The sequence below is a fragment of the Artemia sp. Qi Xiang Cuo genome, chromosome 8, assembly GCF_049724085.1.
Source record: "Artemia sp. Qi Xiang Cuo chromosome 8, ASM4972408v1, whole genome shotgun sequence".
NCBI classification, from domain to species: Eukaryota; Metazoa; Arthropoda; class Branchiopoda; order Anostraca; family Artemiidae; genus Artemia; species Artemia sp. Qi Xiang Cuo.
This window is the reverse complement of record NC_142801.1, coordinates 20,439,585-20,467,400: the sequence shown is the minus strand read 5'-3', so window position 1 is coordinate 20,467,400 and position 27,816 is coordinate 20,439,585. Positions and strand designations below refer to the sequence as shown.

The 27,816-nt window shown below is 36.4% G+C and overlaps 1 protein-coding gene across 2 annotated transcripts in view; it reads left to right on the top strand.

Moving 5' to 3' along the window:
- Window positions 1-27,816, top strand: part of LOC148949227 (protein Aster-B-like) — a 239,676-nt gene that overhangs the window by 23,297 nt on the left and 188,563 nt on the right. Inside the window, exon 2 of one of the 2 annotated variants that reach the window (XM_089093280.1) lies at window positions 5,570-5,645. The exons of the other annotated variant lie outside the window; for it this stretch is intronic. Within the exon in view, the coding sequence (XP_088949406.1) occupies window positions 5,570-5,645 (76 nt within the window). The remainder of the gene's footprint in view (window positions 1-5,569; window positions 5,646-27,816) is intronic. 2 annotated transcript variants of the gene reach the window in all.

The following is a 27,816-nucleotide window of genomic DNA, read 5'->3' as shown; positions in this document are numbered from 1 at the left end:
GTGCTATAGTTAAAAAATTGACTGCAATAGTGCTAATTAGAAAGCTTACGTGTCATTTCAGTATTATTTTAGCGACCCTGAGCACGTGCTACTGTGCTACACATGATAAAATAGTGCTAAAATAGCACTTTCGCGCTACAGGTGGCAACCCTGGGTATACCTACAGTTTTACTAAAAAAGTCAAGTACCGTCAACAATTAAAACGCTCTTATATTGTCTGAGATAGGAAGTAGACTACTGCATATTAAACAAGCAGCTATAAGTGTCTGAATTCTATTTTTGGTATCTTGGATACCGAAAATTAGTCAAAATTTTAACCTGAGTTTAAAAAAAATTCAGTTCAAAATTTTGCACAGTTCACGAGGATAAAATAACTGTCTCTCTCGTTCATGACTAAGTAATAGCAAGAAATTTGTAGCTGTAAAGTAATATTCCTAATTTTGTGTAAAAATAACAGGATAAGAATAATGCGAAAAAAGTCTACTGGGAAAATTTTAAAGCTGGGGAAATTCCTGAGACTAGGAATGAAATACAAACTCTTTTTCTGTAGGTTTGTGATGGATCGTATTTATGTGTTTGATATTAAGTGTTGTTGACTGTTTTCTTTATTTTTTTTGTCACGGACCCTGTTGTCTTTTATGCAAATTAATTATTATTATTAAGTTTTGTTTTCAGAAATGATAGCGCGGGGGACATAATATCTGGTTAAATGTCAATTTATTTGCTAATGACTTCTGGGATGTCATGTTCCTCACTCTGTCTGTTTCAAAGAGGTGGCTAGGGTTGTCGAGTTTTGCTCAGAATTGAATTTAAAAAAATAATTTTTGTTTGATTGAAAGTAAGGAGTGCTATTAAAACTTAAAAAAACATAAATTAATCTGTATGTGAAGGGGGGCTGCCCCTTACTCAACACTCGCTCTTTACGCTGAACTCTTAACGTTCTTTAAAAAATACTTCTGACTCAAATTCAACGGCCCTTGTGTTTGAGCAGTCTTTCTTAAAGGATTGTAACAAAAAGTCAAGCTTTAGCGCAAAGAGCAAGGGCTGAAGAAGGGGCACCCCCCCCCCTCATACGTATACGGGATAAATAAAGAATAAGTAGTTTTATCAGGAGCCCGCAAAGCTTTTGCTCCAGTTAGGACTATTTGCAGAGCCAGTCGTCGTAGAATCTTGGGAAAGGACTCATTGGAAAGAAAATTGCCATATAGGAAATACCAAAAGAGATCATGCATCAGCAATGTGGTGTTTCCTGTCATTTTTTGCCACTAAATATCAATTTTTGCCCAAAGCGGTTCAAAATGCCAGAGAATGGGAATTCTAAGATAACCAGTCAGTTTTTATGGTCTAAACCCTTGACAGAAGATTTTGAATCCCTCATTTGACAAAGTATGCCAAAGTTGTGTTTTCTGCCATTGTGTGCCATAGGCGGTAAATTTTTGCTAAAAGAAGGTCAAAACTCTGGTGATTGTAAACTCTAAGAGAGCCAATCGATTGTTTATGGTCTGAAACACTGAACAGGTTTTAAGCCCTCGATCATGTAAACAGCTCTAAAGTATGACGTGTATGCCGCACTGAACTCCTTGTTTCTCACAACTCTTCCGCATAATGACATGAATCCTGCAGTTATTGCTAAGGTTTTTGATAAATTGTCCGTGGATGATGCATTTTTAAGTAACAAAAGAGATTGTGCCAAACAGGAGGTTTTAAGCCCTTGATCATGAAAATGGCTCAAAGTATGACGTGTATGTCGCACCGAGCTCCTTCTTACTTATAACCCGTCAGCTGATAATGACATGAATCCTGCAGTTATTACTAAGGTTTTTCATAAATTTTCAGCAGATGATGGATGACCTTTATCAGCAACCAAAGAGATCGTTCCAAAACTAAGTGGCGTTTTTCTGTATTTTTTTTTGTCGAAAGGTACGTGGACTATATCATCTTGAATATGAAGATGAAGTTTTTCTCAAAAATTGCATTTTATTTTTATATCAACTTTTGCTACATATAAAAAGCACATATACATAAATATTAACTTTCAATGAGTCCTTAAACGTCTCTATGATGTTTAATTGCCCTGCTAGTGGCGAAGAAAAGAAGGAAAAGGACACGTCAATGCTTCCTATAGGGAATAGTTTATTTTCCTTCTTGGTATAGGTGGGGGACTGAAACTCCTTGATGGGCTTTTTGGCTAAGGTGATTCCAATGGTGCAGTTTTTATTTAGATCCAATACGATTTCATAATTTCGTGCTATTTTTCAAAATGTCGGTTAATTTGTTTTCACAATAAAGGTTTACCATTAAGAATGACGGAAATGACAGTTCCGTTGCTTGGTCAGCTTCTAAAGGCGATTCTTTCTCACTTGACAGTTTTCTTTCCAAAACACGTTTTTAAATTTTCGGTTGCTATGGGCTTAAGTCTGTTCTTTACTTTGTTGCATCCGATGCTGCAACCGCCACAATAAAAAGTAAAGCAAACCGTGCCACTGCGAAATGGCGTTTTCTGGCATTATGTGCCAAAAAACATCAATTTTTACCCAAAGAGAGTCACAATGGCAGGGAATGCAAATTTTAAGATATTAATTCGATTTGTCATGCTCTTAGGTCTATTTGTCATTTGTCAAGGTCTATTTGTCAAGGGTCTATAACCCCTGACTGGAGGTTTTGAGCCTTCCATATGGAAAAGGGGAGGAAATCATTTTTGCATGGTTAGCATGTATCTCATTTATCTATTTCTAATTATTTTTTTCTACCATGACTAACAGGTTACCGTAAGATCGCAGAGGGATTATTAATGGCCCATTTAAGAGCTACTACCTCCCTACCTGCCTAGGGGTTTTATGACACCTTCTGGAGTGGAAAGATTTGGAAGGGTAATAAAGGCACATTTTTAAATACATGGTCAATAATCCTTTACAGGAGTTTTACAATCTTCTTGTATGCTCTTCCTCCAAGCTTCCTTAATAAGCGAAAACTAAAATCCCGTTTTAAAAAACTGCCTAGTCAAAGAATATCTTATTTATTTCCATTTTTCATGAAAATAATTGAATTTATTAAGTGCGAGATCTCAAAGAATCCGGTGACAACATGCCCCTCGGACTCTTTAGTTATTTGGGAAAGTTACATGTATCTCATGGGAAAGTTTAAGGAAGGCAGGAAATAAAACCCATAAATTTTAACAAAAAATCCAAATGACAAACATTTTTTTCCAATGTTTATTGTGTATATTAAAAAAACTAGCAATAATTAATTTAAAAAACGTTTTCCCCACGCAAATAAAGAGTCAGATCAAAATTTAAAACGATCAAAAACTATTGTTTCACAGATTACACAGATATATGTACAAAACTAGCTAAATAAACCAAGTCGGGATGTTTTCCAATGTCTTTAGAACTCTAAAACCTAGTACTTTACTAAAAACTGGGCATGCTAGAATTTTTTTTTTCAGAGAATTACAATTGTATAGTAAAAGCTGTTGATAACATGGTCGGTAAAGACTATCGAGAGAAATGTAAATTAGTATTTATTTTCTGCAGGATAATCATGGAATACTTTGATCCTAAGAGACGTCCTGTTCTTCTTTTTCTAGGCATTTGTATTTTCACTAAAGCGCGAGTTTTTGGATCTGTGAAAGAATTTTTTTCCGTTTTAAGTTCCGACTGCTCTCTTTTTTTCTCATTAATATATGGTCTCTAATATTTTTTACGATATGGCACTCACCGATAGGTTGAATGGATTTGCATGATTGATCGAAGCATGCTCAGTTTGACCTTCGATATATTCTGGTGCTTGATCAGGTTCATCCGTACTCCTGAATTCTGTTGATAGACTGATGCAATGCAGGATTTTGTTTACTGTTAGTAGTTTCGGGATGCATTTTGCAAGGTAGCTTAGTATACTAAGGAAAGTTCAAATTCCTTCTGTATTCTATGGTATAGGGTTGTTGATGATGGCTCTTAGTTTTCCTGGACTTGGCTACAATATTTGTTCTCCGATAATGCCCCGCCTTTTTTTGTGCTCTTCAGTAGTCGAGTCGAATGCAGGAAATGTTAAGAAATGACAGAAAACCCAGAAATGCCTCAACATGCTCGTGAGTTTGACCTTGAAATTCGCCCTAGGCAGATATAATGAGAAATAGGGTTTGCTTGAGGTTGGGACCTGCCAAAGATTGAGGTGAATTTTGCGCGATGTCTAGATTTATCATGTACAACTAGTGACTAACAGCCTGATCTAGCATCTGATTTGCTTAGGTGTCCTACTTTGTGTAGTTTGAATATCACAGTCTTCTGAGATACGGTAGGATGGCTCTTTTCCTTATTTACAAGCCAACAGGGTCCGTACATACCTAAAACCTCCTGGAGGCTCAAAACCTTCTTTTCAGGGTTTTAAACCATTGAATATTTATTTGTTTTTATAGAATTTTCCTTCTCAAGGCATTGATATTTGGTGGTGATTTGGTGGAAAATGCCATTGTGATGTGCCACCGTCTTTTTTGATGCTTAAAAAAGACACTAGATATAGCGATTTCCTTTTAAGTGAACCCTCTCCCAACATTCTACGATCACCCCTGGGGGAAAAATGGAGACAACATCAGTGCTTCCCATGAAAACAGTTATTTTCCTTGTTGCCCAATGCGGGGGCTGTAATTCTTGTACAAGGTCTTTGCCCATGGCGATTTCAAAGTAAAGTAGAAATGGCTGAATTTGAGCTATTGGTCTTGCTAATTAGTGCACTTGCTATTTCTAGGAAGTTGCTTTGCGCTAGCGATGTACAAGAGAAAAAAAATGGAAAGTATATGACATGAAAACATCCCTATTGTTCAGAAAAAAAGGAAAGGAATCGGGCGAGATTAAAATCTGTGAATATTGGTTAATAGGGATAAGTATCACACTAAGAATAATCTGAGGGCCACCCTTCCTATAAAGATCTGGGATAAGTAGGGGATATGTGACGCTTAATCCAAACCGGGCACTACCTTACCACATTGCTTCTGGTAATTTTCTCGCTCTTTATTCTCTTGCAACCTTAGCCACGTCTTATTACTTTTTATTAAACAAGCAGTTCGTAGCCACGTAGCAACGACAGCGTTATTTTTTCCGACTCAAGACTTTTGAGTGGTCGCCAACGACCAGGGAAAATCAGGCAAATATTCTAATAAACTGTGCTTATAGTTTAAAAAATAAATTATCATGAACCTCCCTACCCCCTTTTAATAGGGCCCAAAGAAACATGCTGCTAGAAATGCTTTGGATAAATTGAAAAGCAAGAAGAAACTTAGCAATGAGCTTTTTTCAGATTAACTAAAAAAAATAACTTTGTCAACTCGTCATGTTACAGATGCTTTTTTCTCCTCTGTGATAAATTGAAAAAAGGATGATAAGAAACTCGATTTGAAAAGCGGCAAAATTCGGATTAAACGCTTTAGTCTGTCTGTGACCGAGCCTAAGAAATGTTGCTGGAAATTGAGTAGAAAACGTGTTTGTAACTTGTTGAGTGGTCAAGCACCTGTGTGTTTTTCATTTTTTTTTTTTTTTGAAAATGACTCTTCTCTCTGGTGAATCTTTTTCGACAGATATGAATGGAGGTGGAGACAGGAGGAGGAAAAAGTCAAGGACAAAGATATCAAAAAAGTTTTTTAGCATCACAAGGTAGGGATGAATCTGAAGGTGTGGAGTGGTGCTTAGCCTTATGCCTTTGTGGCATTAATCCTGCTATTTTTGCGCTAACCTTTGATTGTCTTCCATCCCAGCATTTTCACAGTCATTGCATGCTTGAAGTCCTTAAATCTTACTGCGGAAAAAAGCGCTTCGGTTAAAGCGGATTCATGTTGTAAATATTTTGCTAATCTTTTTGTGCTTGTGTACTACTACTAAGAATCATTCGCAGTATTAAAACATCTAAGGCCGATTTTTTTGGGAGGGGGGGGGTATCCAAAAAAAACACTCAAAAAGTGCGTACAAAATTTTTTTATGTCCATTTTTGTTACGTTTTTACGAGTCAGACATTTTTTTTGGGGGGGGTCAATCCAATTGATATTTACCTTTTTTTTTTTTTTTTTTTTTTTTTTTTTTTTTTTTTTTTTTTTTACACTGAAACTAGCTAACCCGTTGCGTTTTCCTACGATATAAGCAAAAGGAAATTCAAGGAAAATGAAAAAATCTCCCCCGCAGAAAATCCGCCCCCCCCCCCGCCCATGGAAAATTCCTTTCACGTACTATTAATGATTGTGTTTTCAAATTTAAAAACTTAACTCAAAGACCTAATTTCCAGAATTTTTAACTACGTTGAACAGAATGAATTTCTCAAAATTTTGATTGGATGTGTTTGGGAAAATGGTGAGCGTTAGAGGGGGGTTCGTTGCTATTCAATCACTTTCAACTATTAAAAAGGCCTTTACCCGTTTCAATTTCAAGTCGAATGAGCCTCTTTTGAAGTTTCTACGACAACTCGTAGTCTACGTAGTCTACGTGTTTTAAAATTCGTGTTTGTAAAATTATTCTTGATACTTAGTTTATTTACATCCTCAGAACTTCTGCAAGCCCTCTAGCTTGCTCCTTTCTACCATTCTTAAGGCTTCTGCCCTGGTTACCCCCCACGAAACTTCCGAATACTTAAGGTCATTGTTAAAATGTCATCCTAACCAATTTCAGGGCGTATCGCTAGTCTCTTTCCTTCTAACAATGTTATTTATTGTAAAATTACTCTAGGCATTTCGGCTATTTATGTCTTTAGGGTATTTCAAGCATTTGTATAAGAAGTTCCTTATATGAAACTTTTAACTCTTTTATGCCTTTTGTGAGCGGACTCAACTCTCTTCGTTTATAAAGCGTTTTACTTCACAGCTTTCATTAAAGCTTGTCTCTATACATTTTGTAATCAGTACCTCTGTAAAGCGTCAGTTATATCCTCCTCATCTTCATTGTAGATCTATGGTTCCCTTTCGTACTTAGGTGGACCCTCTCATTTCTTAACAGATTCCCAGTGTTATATAGGTTTTAAAACTGACGGCCTATGGCGATTACCGGTGCCGAATCAATTACTGAAGTCCGTGAAGTGATTAGATTTTGCATTCTTTTTAAAATTAATCTTAAAGACATTATTTACACGCACTGTCCCTCCCATCTAGTGATTATGGTTTAAAAATGTGTTGATCGTATACGCTGAAGCACTTATGGAGTGCTGCCTGATTAAAATAGTGTGTTTTGGTTTCTTCCGTATATAAAAGCTTAAAAGTTACCTGTTTCGGAAAAGCTATTTTTCTGGTAACGTGTTATGGAAGGGGAGGACCAAAGTCTGCTCATTCCTGTCTTATTGAATACCCGAAGCTTTGACTATTCTTATTCTTTTGCTCTCCCGGAGGTTGCTTAGTCGAGTTAAACTAATACATTAATATAAAACAAAATAATACTTTAATTCAGCCAAAATAAACTATATAATGAAAAAAGGAAATAATTAGAAAAAACACACCCAAGTAGCTTAGCCATCTTCAAAGGACTCATACAAATAAAAGTTCAAATAGGAATAAGTCCTTTTATTAGATAGTGAAACAGATATAAAAAGTTCTGGACATTTCGATCACATATAAAGTGACCCGTCATCAGCAGATAAACTAAAGTGTTACAATAAAAAAAAATATTTATACAGAAAAAAAAACAACAAACTTCTGGGTCACAAATAGTTTCCAGTTTATAGGCTGAGATGATTCAACAACAGGGTTCATTCTAATTCTTGAGTTGTAAACTTTTCTTCTTAATATCGCCTTAATGTAAATTGAATTTTTAATGAAGGTGGCACAATCTTCTTCTTCCAATTGCAAAAGAAATGTTGGTGAATTTAAAGTTATACACTTGTTTGGTCTATTATCTCCATAAAGAATACATACAAAGGACTTATAGAACATCTTCCAAATTGAGATCAGCAGCTGTAAAATTGGAGTTTATAATGCGGCGACCAACTCATTACCTGACGTAAAGAATTGCTCACGCAGAGGATTGCGAGAGGCTAGATGATCTAATCAATCCTTACCAAAATATGGCAAAACGAGTGAGTATATGCAGGAAATGCAGAGAGTTATAATATATTTCATCAAGGTGACGTAGACCATGACATGCAAGATTGAAAACAAGAGGCAATCTAAAACTCTTAGTTGAATAACGAAAAAGACATTTTATTTTTTTTACATGAATCGATCAATGGCTAAACTGACGAAGCAGCACATTACTTTTGCTGCATTCAAAGCATGGCGAATATGAGCATCATCATGTAAGCGCCCATTAGAAATAAAACCAAGGTAATGGATTACCTCACAAATGGCAGATCATTATCACACATTCAAAACGGTAGGATTGAGAAGGCTGGAGGTGAAAGCCTACACATCTTTTGCGAAGGTGTATAGTATATTATGATCAACTTAATAAGTGTCACAAATCTTCAGTAACATATTAAGTGGAGTACAAACAAGTTGCTAACACAGTAAAGTCTTCCAGCATTACTTAAATTGCTAATGTATATAGGTTAAGTATCTCAGTTATGTCTTCTAGTGCTAACGCACTTATCCAGATCATAACATTAATTACATTATTATTACATTAAACTGAAAAAAATTACATTAAACCACATTAAACTGATAGCGTATATTGTATATTACGTTATAATGTAATGTATATTGCATTACGTTATAAACTGAAAAAAATACATTATATTATATTACATTAAACTGATAATGTATATTGTATATTACATTACATTATAAACTGAAAAAAGATCATTACATTAAACTGAAAAAAGAGGAACAGACACTACAACAACCAGGCAAGCACCATTTACTAATTCTAATACTATCCCTACTACTACTAATACTACCAGGTAAACACTACTGCTAATACTACCCCTACTTCTGCTACTACTACTACTACTATTAAAAACTCACTGCTGCACAGAGCCACCTGAGGTTAACACAGCCAAACACACTCACTCTCCATCCCAGTCGGTTGCTGAAAAAAACTGCCGATCCTTCTAAAGAATTCTAAGGAATGCTATTTTGGGAATCGCAAAAGGAGGCGGTCGCTGATAAGGTGGGAAAAGCCAAGATTCTTTTGAATACTAAGCAGATTCAAGTGATTGAATCTGCTAAGCAGGGTCAAATGCTTTATGCTGATAAATGAAACAAGTCGAGAATTGCAAGTAATACTCAAACACTATACATAAAAAAAAATTCAAAACTCTAAGAAAAACTTACAAAGTCATTCCTGACAGTAAAAAATTATGATCATAAGTTAATCAATTAAATCATCTTTTCATTGATATTTCTAAAAATCTTGGATAATTAGAAAAGATTGGGAAATGCGTTAGAGTTCTGAAGCATGGGCGCTCCGAAAACGGAGGAAAATTTACTAGATGTTTTTGAGAGAAATTGCCTACGGATTGTTTTCGGTACCCGGCTGACTGACCGTATTTCAATCAGTAGGCTGTACGAAAAGTGTAGTTCAATCCCGCTTTATCTGGCTATAATGAAAGAAAGGTTGAGATGGTTTGGGCACAATCTGCGGATGAAGGATGAGAGGTTGCCGGAGGTTGTCCTTTTCGGCCAACCGTCTAGGGGTGAACGGAAAACAAATCTTAGGTGGTTGGGTTTTGAGGATGTTATAAAGGAAGATTTAAGGGAAATGGGAACTTCCTGGGAGGGTGTAAAGATGGAGGCTTTGAATAGATTGGGATGGAAGAGGGGCGTGAGTAGCTGTGCTGGCCTCGGGCGGCTTGGTGCTGCGGTGAGTTGTTGGTAGTAGTAGTAGTAGTAGTAGTTGATAACAGCTCGTTCCTTACGTAAACATGTTTCAGCACCTAAATAGGTTCTAGACGAAAACGGTACGGATGCAGTTTTGACATAGTTGAAGCCAAAGCTATTGGAGGAAAACTATGCGTGTCATTAGAATCACACAGGCTGTTTTTCTGTTCGAAACCAGGGTAACCGCCATTAAACAATCAGAAATGTCCCTGGATTAACAAGCATAGATAAAACAATTCCAAGAAAGCGAGAAATAGCCTTAGTCCAGTTTTGTAAGTGGTTTGAAGATAAAATAATCATAGCTTCAAGCTGAATTTGACTTTAGTTTATGAATTCCTAGCTGAACATCAGAGGTCGAGAACTCAGATACAGTCAGTTCACTCAAGTCTAACGTCAAAAGCTCATAAACTGAGTCTTCAGCCTAGTGTACTTTAATATCAAAACACTTTGTACTTTTATTATTCTATTTTCTTCGTCTTCCTGCAATTGTAGTGCCTTAACAAACCAATAATTTCAAAACCAGTTAAATTATTTAAAAAGACTATTTTCTAGTTAATAAAAAACAAAAGTTTAAAAACTAGTCAAATGCTTAAATCTCCTGAGGATGTTAACCTTGAACATATTCACCCTTTTTATTTCGTTATTTTCACTTTTGTATTAGGAGGTAAAGCTTACCATGAAATAGGATTTACACATTTCTTGTTTTGTATTTTATTGCACAAAATGTACTTCTCTTCTTTAGTCGGTGAAATATCAATCCAGAAAAGTTATGGATGAGCCTTGTTTGTAATGACTTGTTTTAGGCAATCATTTTTTTTATCTTGTACATTTTTTTAGATATAAATGTGCCATTTTTAATTTCTTTTGTGGACATTTAAAATGACCATCTAACCCTGAATAATTTAGATTGTTGATGCTAATTGAAGCACAATTTCGTTTAGACTGTGTCTCAGAAGCTGATTGTCATTAATGATAATTAGTTTTGTAATTAATCTCGCTTCAAAACAATGGGTCACAGCAACTTATCATCTTGTTTGATTATTGTTAGGGCAAAAGAAACAATAATGCTCTACCAGTAGAGATAGGGAAAAGTAATAGAGGTCAGGCTTTGTGAAACTTCGCCATTAATCCCAAGTCACGCTAAATTTCGCTGAAAAACCGTTTCTTTAGCTTGTTTCTTTCGCCTTGGGTTCAATCTAAAGCGGAAGTAGAAAAGAGATACATGCAATTTATAGAAACTATTTTTTTTGTATTATTATTCAGGCTTTATAAATAATACTGTTTTATTACACGTGTAAAATATATTATATTTACATATGATAACTATTTTATGACTATTTTCTGCTGACTTTACGGCAGTAGGGAGGTGACGATTTTGTAATGTTAAAAGAAAGGTTTAAATAAATGCCCTACTGACGTTGCAACTGGAAATAGAATTGAACAGTTGCGACTATTATATTTTTGGAAGAGCACTGAATGAGGAACCAAACGGTACATTCAAGCCAATTTTAAAATATCAAGTCCAGATAAAATCAAGTTTTAAATATAAATACTTAGGAAAAAAAATCATTTACGTAAAATCCCCTGGATGAACAAATAACAATCAGATCTTTGAAATTAGTTGTAGAATGCTTGAGGGAGGTTTGTATAAACAAGATGTATTTCAAGAAAAGTTATCAATTTCCCTCATATATTAAAATTTTTCTGTCCGTACATTTTAGTCTTCTGGGAGAGAGAGGAGGGGAGAGGAAAATATATTTTCTAGAAATTCACACTTAAATATTCTTATTGTATGTTTTTGGCAAAAGTAGCTCTTCCGCCTTCGGATCAAATTTAGAGCGGATTAAATTTATATAAACAGACGCTTTTTATTTATACTCATATTATTAGCTTTTTAATTTATCTGGGTAACACTTAATATCACCGGTTGCTCTTTTTCTTGGCACCGGTTGTTCCTTTTTTTTTATCACTTTCTCATAATTCTTAGTTTTGCGGTGAGGATAATGAAGCGTATGTATATTAACTATTAACAGTAATCAACTTTGGAGATGTACCAGGATTTTTCTTTACCATGATAATCCTTTTCTTCTAGAGCATGGGTTCCCAACTTATTTTGGGCCATGCCTAACGTAGGCATTTCTAAAATCATGATGCCTTTTCGTGATATTAAAATTTTGTTATTCAACATTTTACGTGTATTCACCTGAAGAAATAGATCAGTGTTTGCTATCGTTGGCTCTTGTAAACTTCTTTTTACATGTTGACCGAGTCTTTTCCAATGTTTTCCATCGAGTCTTTTCCATCTCTGTTCTGTCCACCTGGCTCTGGAAGAGGGGGATTTCCCTATACACTGCCTTTGAAAGCAACTTACGCTCGGTGGTTTTTTTTTTGACCATTCAAAATGAATAATTGTAGAAGACGGAAAAGTCAGAATAATTTTTATAACAGCGCCATCTATGTCTTGCAAGAAATTGGAAGTATCAGTTGGGAATTATATGACGCACATATTATTAAAAATGCACTAAAACACGCGCTAAAATCACACACTAAATCACTATCTCGAGCACTAAATCACGCACTAAAATCACTATCACATGCACTAAAACACGAAATAAATGCATGCAGTGAATTTGAACAAAATACAATTCGTATTCCGAGCCCACGAAAAAAATCTCATTTCTCTGTTGTATATTTTATTTTTACGTCATGTCTTGCCTTAGAAAGAATTTCTTAGACTTCGCTGTCTTTCCATTCATAACTAAAATGAAAAGAAAGCACGTATTAACGGGCACGAATTTTAGTTCAGACAGCGAAAACAAAAGGTTGTTTTGGGAGGGGGGGGGTACAAAAAGTTTCGAAAACGTATCAAAAACTTGTTTATATGCATTTTTGTTACGTTTTACGAGTCGGACAAACATTTCGGACGGGGGGGGATTCAAACCTACCTCCCCCTGGTTACGACCCTGATATAAAAATATTATAAAATATTAATTATTATAATATTTAGTAAAATATTTAAGTAATATACATATACGTTATTGTACACTACATTAATTATAGTGTGATCTTAAAAATTATGAAAAGCTTGATTTGTAATCTTTCGTCTTTTGTTTGAATTTTGGGAAAAATAGCGTCAATTTTAATTACAGAACGGATTTGTTGGAAAGATATAAGCTGTTTCATATTTATGCTTTTTCTAAAAAACTTTTCATTACATGCGAAAACGTTCTCTTTTGTGGCTTGTGCAAGGTTTTGGCTGAGAAATTTGTATTCTTCTATTTGATTCTTCAGAGAAAACTTCTTTGTGGTTTTGTCGAAGTATCAAGCAAAATACATCTTTGCGCTCAGAACAAAGACTGGCTGTGCTAGTATTTTTGTTTATTTGATTTTAGAACCCTTCTTTTAGAATTTTGAATGTATCTATCAGAGATCTGTGGCATCTAAAATAATTTTCTTAATTAATATGTAATTTATACTCTATGCGAATAATTTCATTATTAGAATGTTTCAACATTTTTTTTTAATTTTGAGCTTATATCTCATGCATTTATGTTTCATCTCAATAAAATGTTGCTTAGCTCAACCTCGCTGCTGAGCTCGCACATCTTTTCCATTTGAAAATTTCTCAGCGAATTAAAAAAAAAATATATTAATAGTTCTATTCTCTCAAAGCGTATATTATTGATTATAAGAAACGAAAGCAGACAATCTTGCTCTGTTTTATCCTATTCTTTAACCAAAGAGCTCAGGAGATCAAACAGTTCGTTATAACGAACTATGAGCAAGGAGCGACTTGGCCCAATAGTAACCGAAATAATATATACATCAAAAATAATTAATAACAATGGATGCATCAAAAGAATTTGATTTTTAAGCTGATTCCAAATATATAAAATTCATTAAGCTCTAGTTCTTTTTTGAGTGATGAAAAAGATGAGAAGGCGACAAGCCCCCTTCGCACGCCCCAGTTTTCTCCAAAGCCATCTGATCAAAATTATGTGATACCCATTTGATATCTTTGAATCTTAGTATCTGTTACCATTTGAATCTTTCAGCATAGTTGAAAGATTCAATAACTATGCCTCTTGGGATGACATGACCCCCATAGCCTCCCGGGGAAAGGGCTGTATGTTATGAAATTTGCCCATTGTTCGCAAATAGGATTTGTTATTGGGAAGTTTTCAGACATTTTTCGGGGGGCGGGGATTTTTTTTTTCATTGAAGGGTGATTTTCCACGGGAAGAATTTTCTCTGGGGCTGGAAGTTTTCGGAGAAAATTTTATACGGGGGGGGGGGGGAATTCGCCAGAGAGGGGAATTCGCCTATACGAAGTTATTTTTATTTGTCTTACCTTTTCTTTGGTGACTCAATTTTTCAAATGGAGATATTCTGAGGAAACGTCCCAGGATATTTTCAGTAGGGTTGGAGTCGTCTGGGGTATCTTTGCGTTGTGGGGATTTTCCGCGGGAGAAATTCTCCGTGAGGGAATATTCGCGGCAAAAACTTTCCATTGGAGGGAGGGATTTCCTGGGAAAATATTCCACAAAGGGAGTAAATTCCGGCATGATTTGAAAAAGGAGATGAAAAAAAAAAAAGTCTTCTTTTTTTTAAATAACAGTGTTCTAAGGTCTGGGGGAGGCGGATTTACTCGGGAGGAACTGTCCCTGGAGTAATTGCTCGGGGGGGGGGGATTTCAGTGGGAGGAGAGGTGGATTTCTCTACATAATTTGAAAAACGGTTAGAAATTAAAAAAAAGTTTATTTTCAACTGAAAATAAGGAGCAATATAAAAACTTAAAACGAACCGAAATTGTTCCTAATATACGGGGGGGGCTTCCCCCTCCACATTACCTTAGTCTTTACGCTAAAGTTTGACTTTGTGTCCCTATTCTTTAAGAACAACTCGTGAAACGACCGTTTAGCTAGAATAAAAAGCTTTTTCAAAGTGCGAAAAGCAAGGTATTGAGGAGTGGACATCCCTCCTCATATGCAGAATAATTTCTGTTCATTTTAAGTTTTAGCGTTGCTCCATACTTTTAGTTGAAAAAACTTGTTTTTTATTTGATTAAAATAAAAGGAAGATTATTTTCCTATAATACCGTAGTAAAAAGTTTTCCTCAATATTGCTGGTTTAGGCCTGTGCCGTATTATCGTAAACCAATTAGATTATATCTTAAGCGTATGGTAAAAAGACATGTCATGTACACCATCAAACAGTTCGTGGTGACGAACTGTTAGTAAGGAGCGACCCGGCTCAATAGTAAACGAAACTCTAAAAAACGGAATTTTGATACCAATAGATACATCAAAAGAATCTGATTTTTGTGCTGATTTCAAATATATAAGTTTTATCAAGTTACCCATCACAACTTCAATTAATTTTCATCAACTTATCCATCAAAAGTTACGCGCCTGAGAAAATTTGCTTTATTTTTGAAAAAAGGGGGAAACAACCCCTAAAAGTCATAGAACTTTAATGAGAATCACACCATCAGATTCAACGTTTCAGAGTACCTACTATAGAAGTTTCAAGCTCTTATCTGCAAAAATGTGGAATTTTGTATTTTTTGCCAGAAGAAAGATCACGGATGCGTGTTTATTTGTTGTTTTTTTTTCAGGGGTGATCTTATCAATCAAGTGGTACAGAACATCGTGTGAGGCCTCATTTGAACGGAAATTAAAAGTTCTAGTGCCCTTTTTAACTGAAGAAAAAAAAGAAAGCCATTTAGCCAAAAAAAGAAAATAAATATGCAAATTGTGTTTTAATTATTCATGTACGGTGAGCCAAAATCTAAGCCGCATTAATTCAAAAACGTTCAGAAATTAAATAAAAAAAAACAAGTTTTATTTAACTGAAAGTAATGAGCGACATTAAAACTTAAAACGAACAGAAGTTATTCCGTATATAAAAGGGGCTGCCCCCTCCTCAACGCCTTGTTCTTTACGCTAAAGTTTGACTCTGTCTCACAACTTTATTTTTGAAAACAATAAAAAACTTTAGCGTAAAGAGCGAGGCGTTGAAGAGGGGACAGCTTCTGTTCGTTTTAAGTTTTAATGTCGCTCCTTACTTTCAGTTAAAAAAAAACTTGTTTCTTTTATTTAATCTTTTAAAAACTTGATTGGTTCTCCTGTGTTCATATGGGTCATTAAAAAGAACGGAAAAGTAAATTCCACCTGATTTATTATGAATGAAAGTCAAATAATTTTTGAGACCACACTGGCTGAGCATGACAAGATGAGGATTTTTTAGTGGTTGTTTTTTACGGTTTGCTTTTTTTTTTTTAATGCCTGGAAGTATCTATGTGTTACCACTTCGCCGTTACACGGAAAGGGCCAATTTCGTTTTATTTTGTTTTTTTTATGATTTGTTTTATTTATTTTTAGGTGTTTTTTATGGTTTGTTTTATTTTTTAATTTCTGCATTGAGGACGGTTTAGCGGAGGTTTTGGTCAAAATATTTGCTATTCTTTATTTTCATTTTCAACTATCCATGCGTTACTATCAGGAACTATCCATGAGTTACTATTTCGGTGTTAAATGCAAAGGGTAACTTTATTTTAATGTTTTTTTGCGGTTTATTTTATATATTTTAGGGTCTTGGTCGATTTTTTTTTATTTTATTTTCACAGGCCGGAACAATCCTCTTTTGTTCTTCTTTGCGCGTATCTTTTTCTCATCTTGTATGCTATTTCTAGCCAGTAAAAAGTACAAAAAGTTTTGAATCGTAAGACTCTGTACACTTACAGGTAGTCGCTCTGTTCCTATGTGGTTGAACCAATAAAGTTTTTGATTGTGATCAATCCCATTTACAGTGTTTACTTCCTAGTGGTTCTATGCAGAACTGCGCGACTAACTATTCTAATTTCTTTAGCTCACATATCATAGTGACGATAGGCTTAAGCAAATTTAAGCGCTAGGGTATTAAAGTTGACATTTGAAAGTATTTGAGTAGCAGTAACAGGTTTTTTCACTGCATAAACTCGTCCCGAGTCTTTAGCCTAAGTAGTTCCATTGATCTTACACGGGCACGCGTTGATGGGGATGGGATCATTCTAGGCATTCCCTTCCTCCCCAACTAGAACTCTTAAGGTATAGTCCGGGCGCCAGGTGTTGTAAATGTGAAACAAACCACGACGGAATGGGCAGGTACGAGAATTAGCCCACCCCTCCCCACCAAAATCGACCATGCTGATTTGAAAAATACCAACAGCACTTGCTTGCGAGTGGTGGAACACTCCGTAACTTTAAAAATTGTTATTATATTTTGGTGTTCCATGCAAGAAAATGCAAGAAAATGCATCTTCCACAAAGTTTGAGGTGCAGTTCTCCGCTCAAATACGATATAGAAATGCCTAGAGGCCACATAAAGTGTCTTCATAACAAACTAGCACGATTAGTTAGATAAAATGGCAGCAATAACGCAGGTAAAGAAACTAAACAAATTCAGAATCAATACTATTTATTTAATATTCACATTCCCAGATTCATTACGGTTATTTTTCAGCATAATGGACCACTGATAAATGTACCTTTTCACATGTAAGGCAAAGGAGTCGTCGGTTTAGTTTCCCTTGGAGTTTTCTTTTTCATACTTTTTTTTTATTACCAAAAGCTTAAATTAGTTTGATATTACAAATGATTAGCCAAATGAACATGTTAAATCACGACGGAATTTGATGGAACAACCAGATGTACCAAATTTGGCTATTAATAGGACCCAAATCAACATGCTAAATCACCAAATTTGGAAATGGACGAAAATAAATAACAAATAAATAACAATTTGACGAAAAATTTACTAAATGGTCCAAAAGTTACGGGTATCATACCCCTCCCCAACCCCGGAATGCTGCTGTTCCCATCACCACCCATTAGTTGGCAGTAGGAGATCATTGTCCATAAAAACTATCCAATCAATCTTTCCAGACCTGTCACTGTGGGAATGGAATTTCATTAGGGTACAGGAAAGCCTTCGCAGGATACCATGCTGAATTTGTGGAATATCATCTCATATAACAATTTAGTTGGCAGATAGATATTGGCCAAGAGAATGGGAAACTAGTAAGACTAGAAACTGTAAGCTCCGTGAAGAAAAAAAAAATCAAGGAAGCAATATAGCAACATCTAGACTAAACAATATCGCCCTTTGTATGGCTCTAAATAATTACTACCTGTGCAGCTATATTCCACCAACTATATCTTAAAAACCATCAATTATAAAAGCTTAGCTAAAAATTATTTGCAACATTTGGGCACTATCACCAAATTACCCACAATTGTATTTGTCATTAATATGTCTGCTCGCAATTTCTTTAATCTGCAATATAGGATCATGATAAAATGGCTAAGAAATAAATATACCATTCAATTTGGAATTCAATACTGTATCTAAATATAACAATCATTTCCTCTGGATATTCCTTTAAGAAATTTAGGATAAAGTTGCAGATTATTAGTTCCATCTGTAGTATAGGATGCAGAGGCCCTATTAATAAAACCAGACTATACACTAAGAAGTTATTTGTCTGTATCCTGTTTTTGCTAGACAGTATCCGATTATTGCCAGAATGAATATTGCCCAATTGACTGAATAATATACAATAAAAAATAAGTTGTTTTATCTGGGGGAACTAAACTGCACCTGTACCAAATTTAGAAGATATGTCACTGGTGGGACTCCGTACACCCTATAGACTCTACAAATGAGGCTTTTTGGGGAGATGAAGCGATTTGGGGCCAGGCTACAGGGTTGTGGGTGGGGTGGCTTAGACCCTAAATTCCGAGAAAGCTGAAAATTAAAACGAAATCAGGCTTTTCAAATTCTGGTAACTGAAAATTCCAGAATTTTCTAAATTATGTGAAACGATCATTGTATTCAACTAGTGGATTGTTGGGGTTCCACACCTTGTTCTTTTTCTTTTCAGATAAATGACCCGTTTTCTATTCTGTAATCACATTTTCCTATAAGATAATTTTCAATCATAAGTTAAACTCTCGTTGCTATGCTACAGTTGTGTTGCAAGAAGCAAACTTTCGAGCTAAGTTCTTTTTTGTCTTTTTGTTCGGGGCCAATGAAAAATAGTATTATCCAAAAAGAAGCCAGAAATTTGAATGTTGATTTAGCGGATTGGTTGGGGCAAATCTAAGGTCCACCCCTATGCAAAGTTTGTTGTATACACCCAGTGTTTTAGTAGTGAGTGTATTGAGAGTCTGCATTGAGACCTTGCTTAGGGAACTCATTTTGATACAGGTTTTTTATGCATTTTTTGGGAGATTACAAGTAAGCTATTTTATACAGCTGTATTGTCTGTTTTCCAGGAATCCAGACAGGGTAAGAAAGAGTTGTGAGACATACCGTCATTTATTATTTCGACAGGGGTTCTGTTTACCCTCCAAGGAGATAGCTAGAGATATTAGTGGTGACCCAAGTTGGGGCACCTTTGGCCTGGAGTTTGGCCGTTTGACCGTTCGATCACGTTATCATACCCTGGAGCAGGGTATACCGTAATAGGGTTTTAACATACCCTATATTTACGGAACAGAGGGGCAACTGCGGGCATTCCATTACAATAATTGGTGCCAACGAGGCTTCCCCCCAGTAAGTGGTGTAGCCCCATTTTAGCGCCAATATCTGGCGGCAGTCGTGGCTTACCACTACAAACAGTGGTGCCAGCTTTGGTACTAATACAAACAGTGGTGGCACCAACAAAGGTCTTATCGGTAAAACTGATAGTGAAAGAATCCGCGTTTCTGAAAAGACTATTTAATTTGGCCTACGGAGTGGCCTATTGGGATTACATATAGAGAAGATCGCGAAAAAAAAATTCGGAATCAACTAATAATATTACGAGGATGTGATTGGGCTGTGCCTAATAAGACAATATTAAAAAAATTATGAATCAATATATCACGCAAATAATTAACCTGTGAAATAATCGGTAAATTAAGACGCCATTTTTGCGTCAATATCTGGTGGCAGTCGTGGTTTACCCCTACAAAAAGTGGTGCCAGCGTTGGTACTAGTAAAAACAGTGGTGCCAGCGTTGGTGCTAATACAAACAGTAGTGCCAGCGCTGGTACTAATACAAACAAGGATTAAATCATGAATCATATGGTCTATTTGTTTCATATCTATCTCATTATGGCCTAACTGGATGCAATCCATGCCGTCCATAGGAAAATCCTCTCCACTGAGATTCAAGATCAACTTTGTGCCAGTTCTGATGCATGGCAACAAGTGCCAAAAAAACAGCTATTGGTATGCCAGTCAAAATAGTTTGGACATGGATCAAGAGAGCATAAGCAAACTGAAATGATATGGGCCTTAAACATAGGGAACTCTAATATCGGCTTCAGAGGAATGCCCTTTCACTCAAGACTTTTCGGTTAATAAAGAAATTACCCAATGAGACTAAGTGATGATATACAGAAAAAGGCCTTACTCACAAATAACATTACATGTTATGCAACTTTCACTGAATTGACAAAAAACTATCGCCAGGAACTTCTTTGTCCACTTCTATTGTCTTGATTCGGTCTAGATATTAAAACAAGAGCAGTCAAAACAACACCAATCCTGCTTTTTTCTTCTAAAGGACACCTGAAAATGACGTCTGAAACCGAGGACATTTATCAAATACGTGATTTAGAAAGACATTTAACATATAACTGAAAAAGAATTTAAATGAAGAGAAATGATAAAAATTAGGATAAAATCCAAAAAGATTTTAAAATCTGAAAAAGATGTTAAATGAAGAGAAGAGAGACATAAATTAGGAAAGAATATATTATAAAAAAAATTACTAAACTAGAAACACCCGACGAGAAACTGCCTTTGCAGAGAGAAATAGAGGGACATCAGGAGGGCTGGAGTTCCATAGTAGAATAGATTGATAAGCAGGAGACCTTTGAGTTGCTGTTGATGATTGTTTGGGTAAAATAAAACTACGTAAAGAAGAAGAGTACCTACCTCTGCCTGTCCGTAAGACAAATTGCTGCAGTGACGGTGGAAGTTGTACCTAGGAAAGCATAATGCGCTAAATAAAGGTAACTTTTACTCACATTACGATCCAGAGGAGCTATTCCAGCATCATTATAAAGATCAGAGGAAGGGTAAAACCGAGGTAGAAGAAAAGTAGCCTTCACTGCCCTATTTTGGGCTCTTTGAAGTGAGCAGAGAAGAAATTTGTTAGTACTACCCCAGACAGAACAGCAAAAAGAAAGGTAAGGAAAAATAAAAGCGTAATGAAGAGAAAGCATAACACCTGGGGGAAGAAGTGAGTTAACCTGGTGCAACATTGAAGACTGGCGCAGGACAAGGAAGCAGGTATGAGTTATATGGGGTTTAAAAGAAAGAAAACAGTCAAGATACACACCAAGAAATTTCAGTATAGCAGCTTGCGGTATAATATCATTCCAATAAGTCGGGATGATTGGTTCCTGTACGTCTCTCATATGATAGCGAGTCCTGAAGTGTACAATGGCACTTTTCCGGCTGTTGAGATCCATACCATTTGACCAGCATTAATCTTTTACTTTATCAAGAAGAGCTTGAGCTATGGAAGTGGCAGATGGCAGATCCACTGCAGCAGTGAAAAAGTTACTGTCATCAGCAAAAAGAATAGGGTGCACAAGCGGATGAAGACCATTAACAAGATCATTAATATAAATTAAAAACAAAAGTGGTCCAAGCACAGAACCCTGTGGGACACTCAATATAGGCAAAGTAGAGGAAGAAGTACCATTAACCGAAACATACTGAGATCTCCCTTTAATTTTAAATCCTTTTACCTTTAATTGTATTCCTTTCTTTAATCAAAATTTTTTTTTTACAGTTAATTTGGCTTGATTTTAAGTGTTTTTTTTTGCTCTTAGGTATTTGGCTTTGAATACGAATTCGGCAATGTTTTTCTTCTTGCCTGTGATTTTCTTTTATCCCCCACCCTTTCTTCCTCTATTTCTCTGTTTCAATTTTTGCCATTATTCGCACAAAGTTCATTTTAGTTCTTGGACTTGGATTTTTTTTTTGTGTTAAATTTTTATTGACCATTTTTATGCTTGATTTTTTTTTTTTTGTTGCTGTATTATTTGTTTCTTTATTTTGCTTTTTCTGTTTCTTTTCGACATATGAAGCGAATTCAGCTCTATTAGAGTTTGTGATAGCCTTTGGAAAATAAATGTTATCTTATCTCTTGTTTATCTTATATCCCTGAGAGATAAGACCTAAACCATTCAAGTGGGACTCCATGCACTCCAAATAAATATAACTTAGACAAAAGAACAGAGAGGTTGACAATATCAAATGCCTTTTGAAAAGTCAAGAAATGACCCAAAACACACAAGCCCTTGTCAAGATTAACACGCACAAACTCAGTTGCATCTGAAAGTGCATGTAAGGTAGAGAAACTGGGACGAAAACCATACTGATGGCTAGTTATGAGAGAATCCCCTGTAGTCGTGTTAGTACTAAATACAAATGGAGATCCAAAGTTCAGATCCAAATTTAATAGACTTCCCCCCCCCCCTTGTTTTAAAGTGCCTTTTTTACTTTCGGTTTCAGCGTCTTTTAGGCTATCTTTTGGTATATGTTTCGTAATAACCCCGTTCCGTCGTACCCCCTTCTTGAAATAAGCGAGATAGCCAAATGTGGCGCCCTGACTAGTGCACAAAAAATTGTAGAGCTGTATTTAGAAGAGAAAACTTAATATTTTTTCGCACAGTCTTTTCAGAGTCTCATCCAAAGAGTATGGGTGACTTCTACAGGCTATGCAGAGTGGCAACTCAAGCTAATGTCGAAAAAAAAAACACCATCTGTGTTTGTTGAAAAATGGAATATAGTAAGGACAATTAGTTTAATTTGTGTGGTTCGTCAAATTTGTGTAGTAATAAGTGTCTGATCTCAGTTTTTGCCAGAAAAACCATTATAAAGCTTGTAAAAATTCCAAGTGTCGCCAAACGATAGATGGCGTTGATGTTTTTTTGCCAATACTAGCGCCAGTTTCCATTATTATAAGTTACCCATGCTCTTTGGCATCATCATAGTAGGTCCAATGAACCTATATGGGCTTCTGAGAGTGAGAGGTGAGGCTTAAACGACACATTCCTTCCTCTAGAATACTTAAGACGTAAAAAAAAGTGTAGAATTGTATTACAAAGTGTTGAATTGTAGGGCATTTTCTAACAAAACTAACTTTAAAAAAAAATTGTATCAAAAACTAATTTGAATGATTTTATGCAAGGAGGTAATAATTCCATTATTAGTATAAATAACGTGCAGGTTAAATATGTTTTTTTATTGAATATGTGGCATTCCAAAAAAAGTGCATATGACAGTAATTAATGAAGAAAGAATATTTCGAAATCAGTTATTTATGTATTTGTTATATTTTTTACTTTGAAAAATTAGTGAGTGTTCGGCTCCACTGTGAAATCTGGCTGACATAGCGCTCTCAAAAGTAAATTAATATTTCCATGAAGACGCATAACCCGTCGTATTAATGGGAGGGGGGGGGTTGTATTTACTCTCCTAGATTTTTGGCTCGACAATGCTCAGGGACATGTGCAGGGGTAGGAAGCCTCGGGGCTTGTCCCACTCCACCCAAAGTTTTGAGATACTTCTTTTTCAAGTTATCAATACAATTTATTTTTCTATTATTACCCTCCTCCCCTCTTCCGACAAAAAAAAATCTTGCGTACGGGCCTGATGATGTTCATGTCCAAAAATAAATGAATGGTTAAACGCGCATGGGAATTGAACTTGAGGGATAAGACCGCTCTGACGAGAATTTCAGCTCATTGACTTTATGAAAATTTTCTGTATCAAACAATTTGAATTTGTTCATGCAACTAGTTCTTATGGAAGCATTATGTTTTCCTCCAGAAGATTTTGTTCATTCAGTTGACTTATCTTTGACAATAGGATAGAGAGCGATTATTTAACTTCAAAATGACAAGTATTTCCCGTGTAAAATGTAGCGTCAGTTATCTTTTGAAGTTTGTTAACTTTGTTGACTTTACAGAAAAAGTTAAATATAGTTTAGCTTTTGTCCCACCACCATAAAGTACTTTATTGAAGTTAGCAAAACAGTTTATTTGCCTCATGAACGACTAGAGGAACTTCATTGGGCCAGTATGAGTAATCTATAAACCTTGTCTAAACTGTAAAGTTTAATTTAAGGCTTGTCGAAATAATGACCCAAATTACAAGGTTCGCCATGTATATTTTTAAAAGAAGTGTTTTAAATCCCTGTTGTTGATTTTTACCTATGCCACAACCAGAAGTGTTTTCCGGAGGATGGGTTAGTTATGGGGGGGGGAGGGTTGAATCCCCCTCTGATATGTTTTCCCGACTCGTAAAAACATATTAAATATGTATATAAAAAATTTGATATTTTTTTAAAAGTTTTTGTGTACCGCCCACTCCCCGAAAGAATACCCCCCCCCCCCTAAAAGAAGACCTGGACACGGCCCTGGCCACAGCGCTCGAGTTAAAATGTAATTTTCTTCTTTCTAAGTTTGAGGTCAAGTTTATCTCACGAAAGCAGTTTATAGTTTGGCTGATAGAAAGTGAATATATACGCTTATGTTTAGACAGCTGTATCAATAAAACAAATTTTTTACTTATAAACCAGGTCCTAATTATAAATAACTTTATTTGTATCCGTCCTGACTCCTTGCACAATTTAATAATGTCTGTTTATTGTTGCTTAGACATGTTCACAGCATACACGTTCTACAAGAATCTGTAATATTTTGTCTTAGTTTTTTCTCTGACGTACGCATTTGCTTAGTAGTAGAATGTATCTATTGAATTTGCTCGGAGGTATAGGCACTACTCTTTTCTTCTTTATTGGTGTAATATCATGAAGAAGGTTTAACGGCGATTCCATAGATATGATAGTTTGGATTCTATGGAAGCTCTACATCTTTTCAAAGAGAGTGAGTACTACGCTTTACTTCTTCGATGTGTTCTGTATAATACAAAAGTGGCGTTTGAACAGTGTTGTCAATTTAAAATAGTTTAGAAATAAAAAAAATTAACAAGAAATGGCTGAAAAGTGTTTTGGGGGAGATGGGATGATTGTGTACTGTATAATACACATGTGATGTTTGGACAGTGTTGTCAATTTAAAATAGTTTAACGTTCCCTCCTTCCCCCATTTCTGAGGGCAGGGGAAGGGGGGTCAATTTTGGAGGGAAAACCAAAAATACTCAGAATCGAAAATAAATGGGATCTATCTCAAGGGGAAGGCTCAGAGGCCCTTCGTTCCCCCATTTCTGCGGACCGGGGAGGGGGTCAATTTTTGAGGGAAAACCAAAAATACTCAGAATCGAAAATAAATGGGATCTACCTCAAGGGCAAGGCTCAGAGACCCCTCCTTCCTCCATTTCTGAGGGCAGGGAAGGGGGTCAATTTTGGAGGGAAAGCCAAAAATACTCAGAATCGAAAATAAATGGGATCCGCCTCAAAGGCAAGGCTCAGAGGCCCCTCCATCCCCCATTTCTGAGGACACGGGAGGGGAGGGAGTCAATTTTGGAGGGAAAACCAAAAATACTCAGAATCGAAAATAAATGAGATCTGCCTCATGGGCAAGGCTCAGAGGCCCCTCCATCCCGCATTTCTGAGGACACAGGAGGGGCGGGGGTCAATTTTGGAGGGAAAACCAAAAATACTCAGAATCGAAAATAAATGGGATCTGCCTCACGGGCAAGGCTCAGCGGCCCCTCCTCCCCCCATTGCGGCGGCCCGGGGAGGGGGGGGGGTCAATTTTGGAGGGAAAATCAAAAATACTCAGAATCGAAAATAAACGGGATCTGCCTCAAGGGGAAGGCTCAGATTCTGAAGGCGGGGGAGGGGGGTCAATTTTGGAGGGAAAACCAAGCATACTCAGAATCGAAAATAAATGGGATCTGTCTCGAGGGGAAGGATCAGAGGCCCCGCCATCCCCCATTTCTGAGGGCAGGGGAGGGGGGGGGGTCAATTTGGGAGGGAAAACCAAAAAAACTCAGAATCGAAAATAACAGGGATCGGCCTCAAGGGCATGGCCCAGAGGCCCCTCTTTCCCCCATTTCTTAGGACAAGGGAGGGGAGGGGGTCAATTTTGGAGAGGAAACCAAAAAATACTCAGAATCGAAAATAAACGGGATCTGCCTCAAGGGCAAGGCTCAGAGGCCCCTCATTCCCCCTCAGAAAAAGTTTTAACAAGAAATGTCTCAAAAGTGTTTTTTTGGGGGATGGAGCGAAGACAGATTGGATGTCTCAGACTTGTGATAGTGCTGTACTGTGGTACGAATTGCTTGTGAAAAACCCAAATGAATTCGGTCAAAAAAAAGTTTTAACAAGAACGGTCGGAACAGTATTTTTTGGGGGGGTGGGGGCGATGACAGAGTGGATGTCTTAGACTAGTTATAGTGTTGTACTCTGGCATGAATTGCTTTCGAAAACCCGGATGAATTAGTTGAAAATAAAGTTTTAACAAGAAATGTCTGAAAAGTATTTTTTTTGGGGGGGGGGGGGTGAGGGCGATGACACAGTGGATGTCTTAGACTAGTTATAGTGCTGTACTGTGGTACGAATTGCTTGTGAAAAACCTGGATGAATTAGTTGAAAATAAAGTTTTAACAAGAAATGTCTGAAAAGTATTTTTTTTTTTGGGGGGGGCGAGGGCGATGACAGAGTTGATGTCTTAGACTAGTGATAGTGCTGTACTGTGGTACGAATTGCTTGTGAAAAACCCAAATGAATTAGTTGAAAATAAAGTTTTAACAAGAAATGTCTGAAAAGTATTTTTTTTTTTGGGGGGGGGGGGGGGGGAGGCGATGACAGAGTGGATGTCTTAGACTAGTTATAGTGCTGTACTCTGGCATGAATTGCTTTCGAAAACCCGGATGAATTAGTTGAAATAAAGTTTTAACAAGAAATGTCTGAAAAGTATTTTTGGGGGGGTGGGGGCGATGACAGAGTGAATGTCTTAGACTAGTTATAGTGCTGTACTCTGGCATGAATTGCTTTAGAAAACCCAAATCAATTAGTTGAAAATAAAGTTTGAACAAGAAATGTCTGAACAGTATTGTTTTGGGGGGGGGGGGCGAGGACAGAGTGGATGTCTTAGACTAGTTATAGTGTTGTACTCTGGCATGAATTGCTTTCGAAAACCCGGATGAATTAGTTGAAAATAAAGTTTTAACAAGAAATGTCTGAAAAGTTTTTTTTTTTTTGGGGGGGGGGTGAGGGCGATGACAGTCTGGAGGTCTTATACTAGTTAGAGTGCTGTACTGGGGAAAGAATTGCTTGTGAAAAACCCGGATGAATTAGTTTAAAATAAAGTTTTAACAAGAAATGTCTTAAAAGTATTTTTTTGGGGGGGGGGGGCGAGGGCGATGACAGAGTGGATGTCTTATACTAGTGATAGTGCTGTACTGTGGTACGAATTGCTTGTGAAAAACCCAAATGAATTAGTTGAAAATAAAGTTTTAACAAGAAATGTCTGAAAAGTATTTTTTGGGGGGGGTGGGAGGTGATGACAGAGTGGATGTCTTAGACTAGTTATAGTGCTGTACTCTGGCATGAATTACTTTCGAAAACCCGGATGAATTAGTTGAAATAAAGTTTTAACAAGAAATGTCTGAAAAGTATTTTGATGGGGGGGGGGGGGGGTTCGATGACAGAGGGGATGTCTTAGACTAGTTATAGTGCTGTACTCTGGCATGAATTGCTTGAGAAAGACCTGGATGAATTAGTTGAAATAAAGTTTAAACAAGAAATGTCTGAAAAGTATTTTTTTGGGGGGTGGGGGCGATGACAGAGGGGATGTCTTAGACTAGTTATAGTGCTGTACTCTGGCATGAATTGCTTTAGAAAAACCCGGATGAATTAGTTGAAAATAAAGTTTTAACAAGAAATGTCTGAAAAGTATTTTTTGGGGGATGGAGCAATGACAGAGTAGTCTTAGACTAGTTATAGTGCTGTACTCTGGCATGAATTGCTTTCGAAAACCCGGATGAATTAGTTGAAAATAAAGTTTTAACAAGAAATGT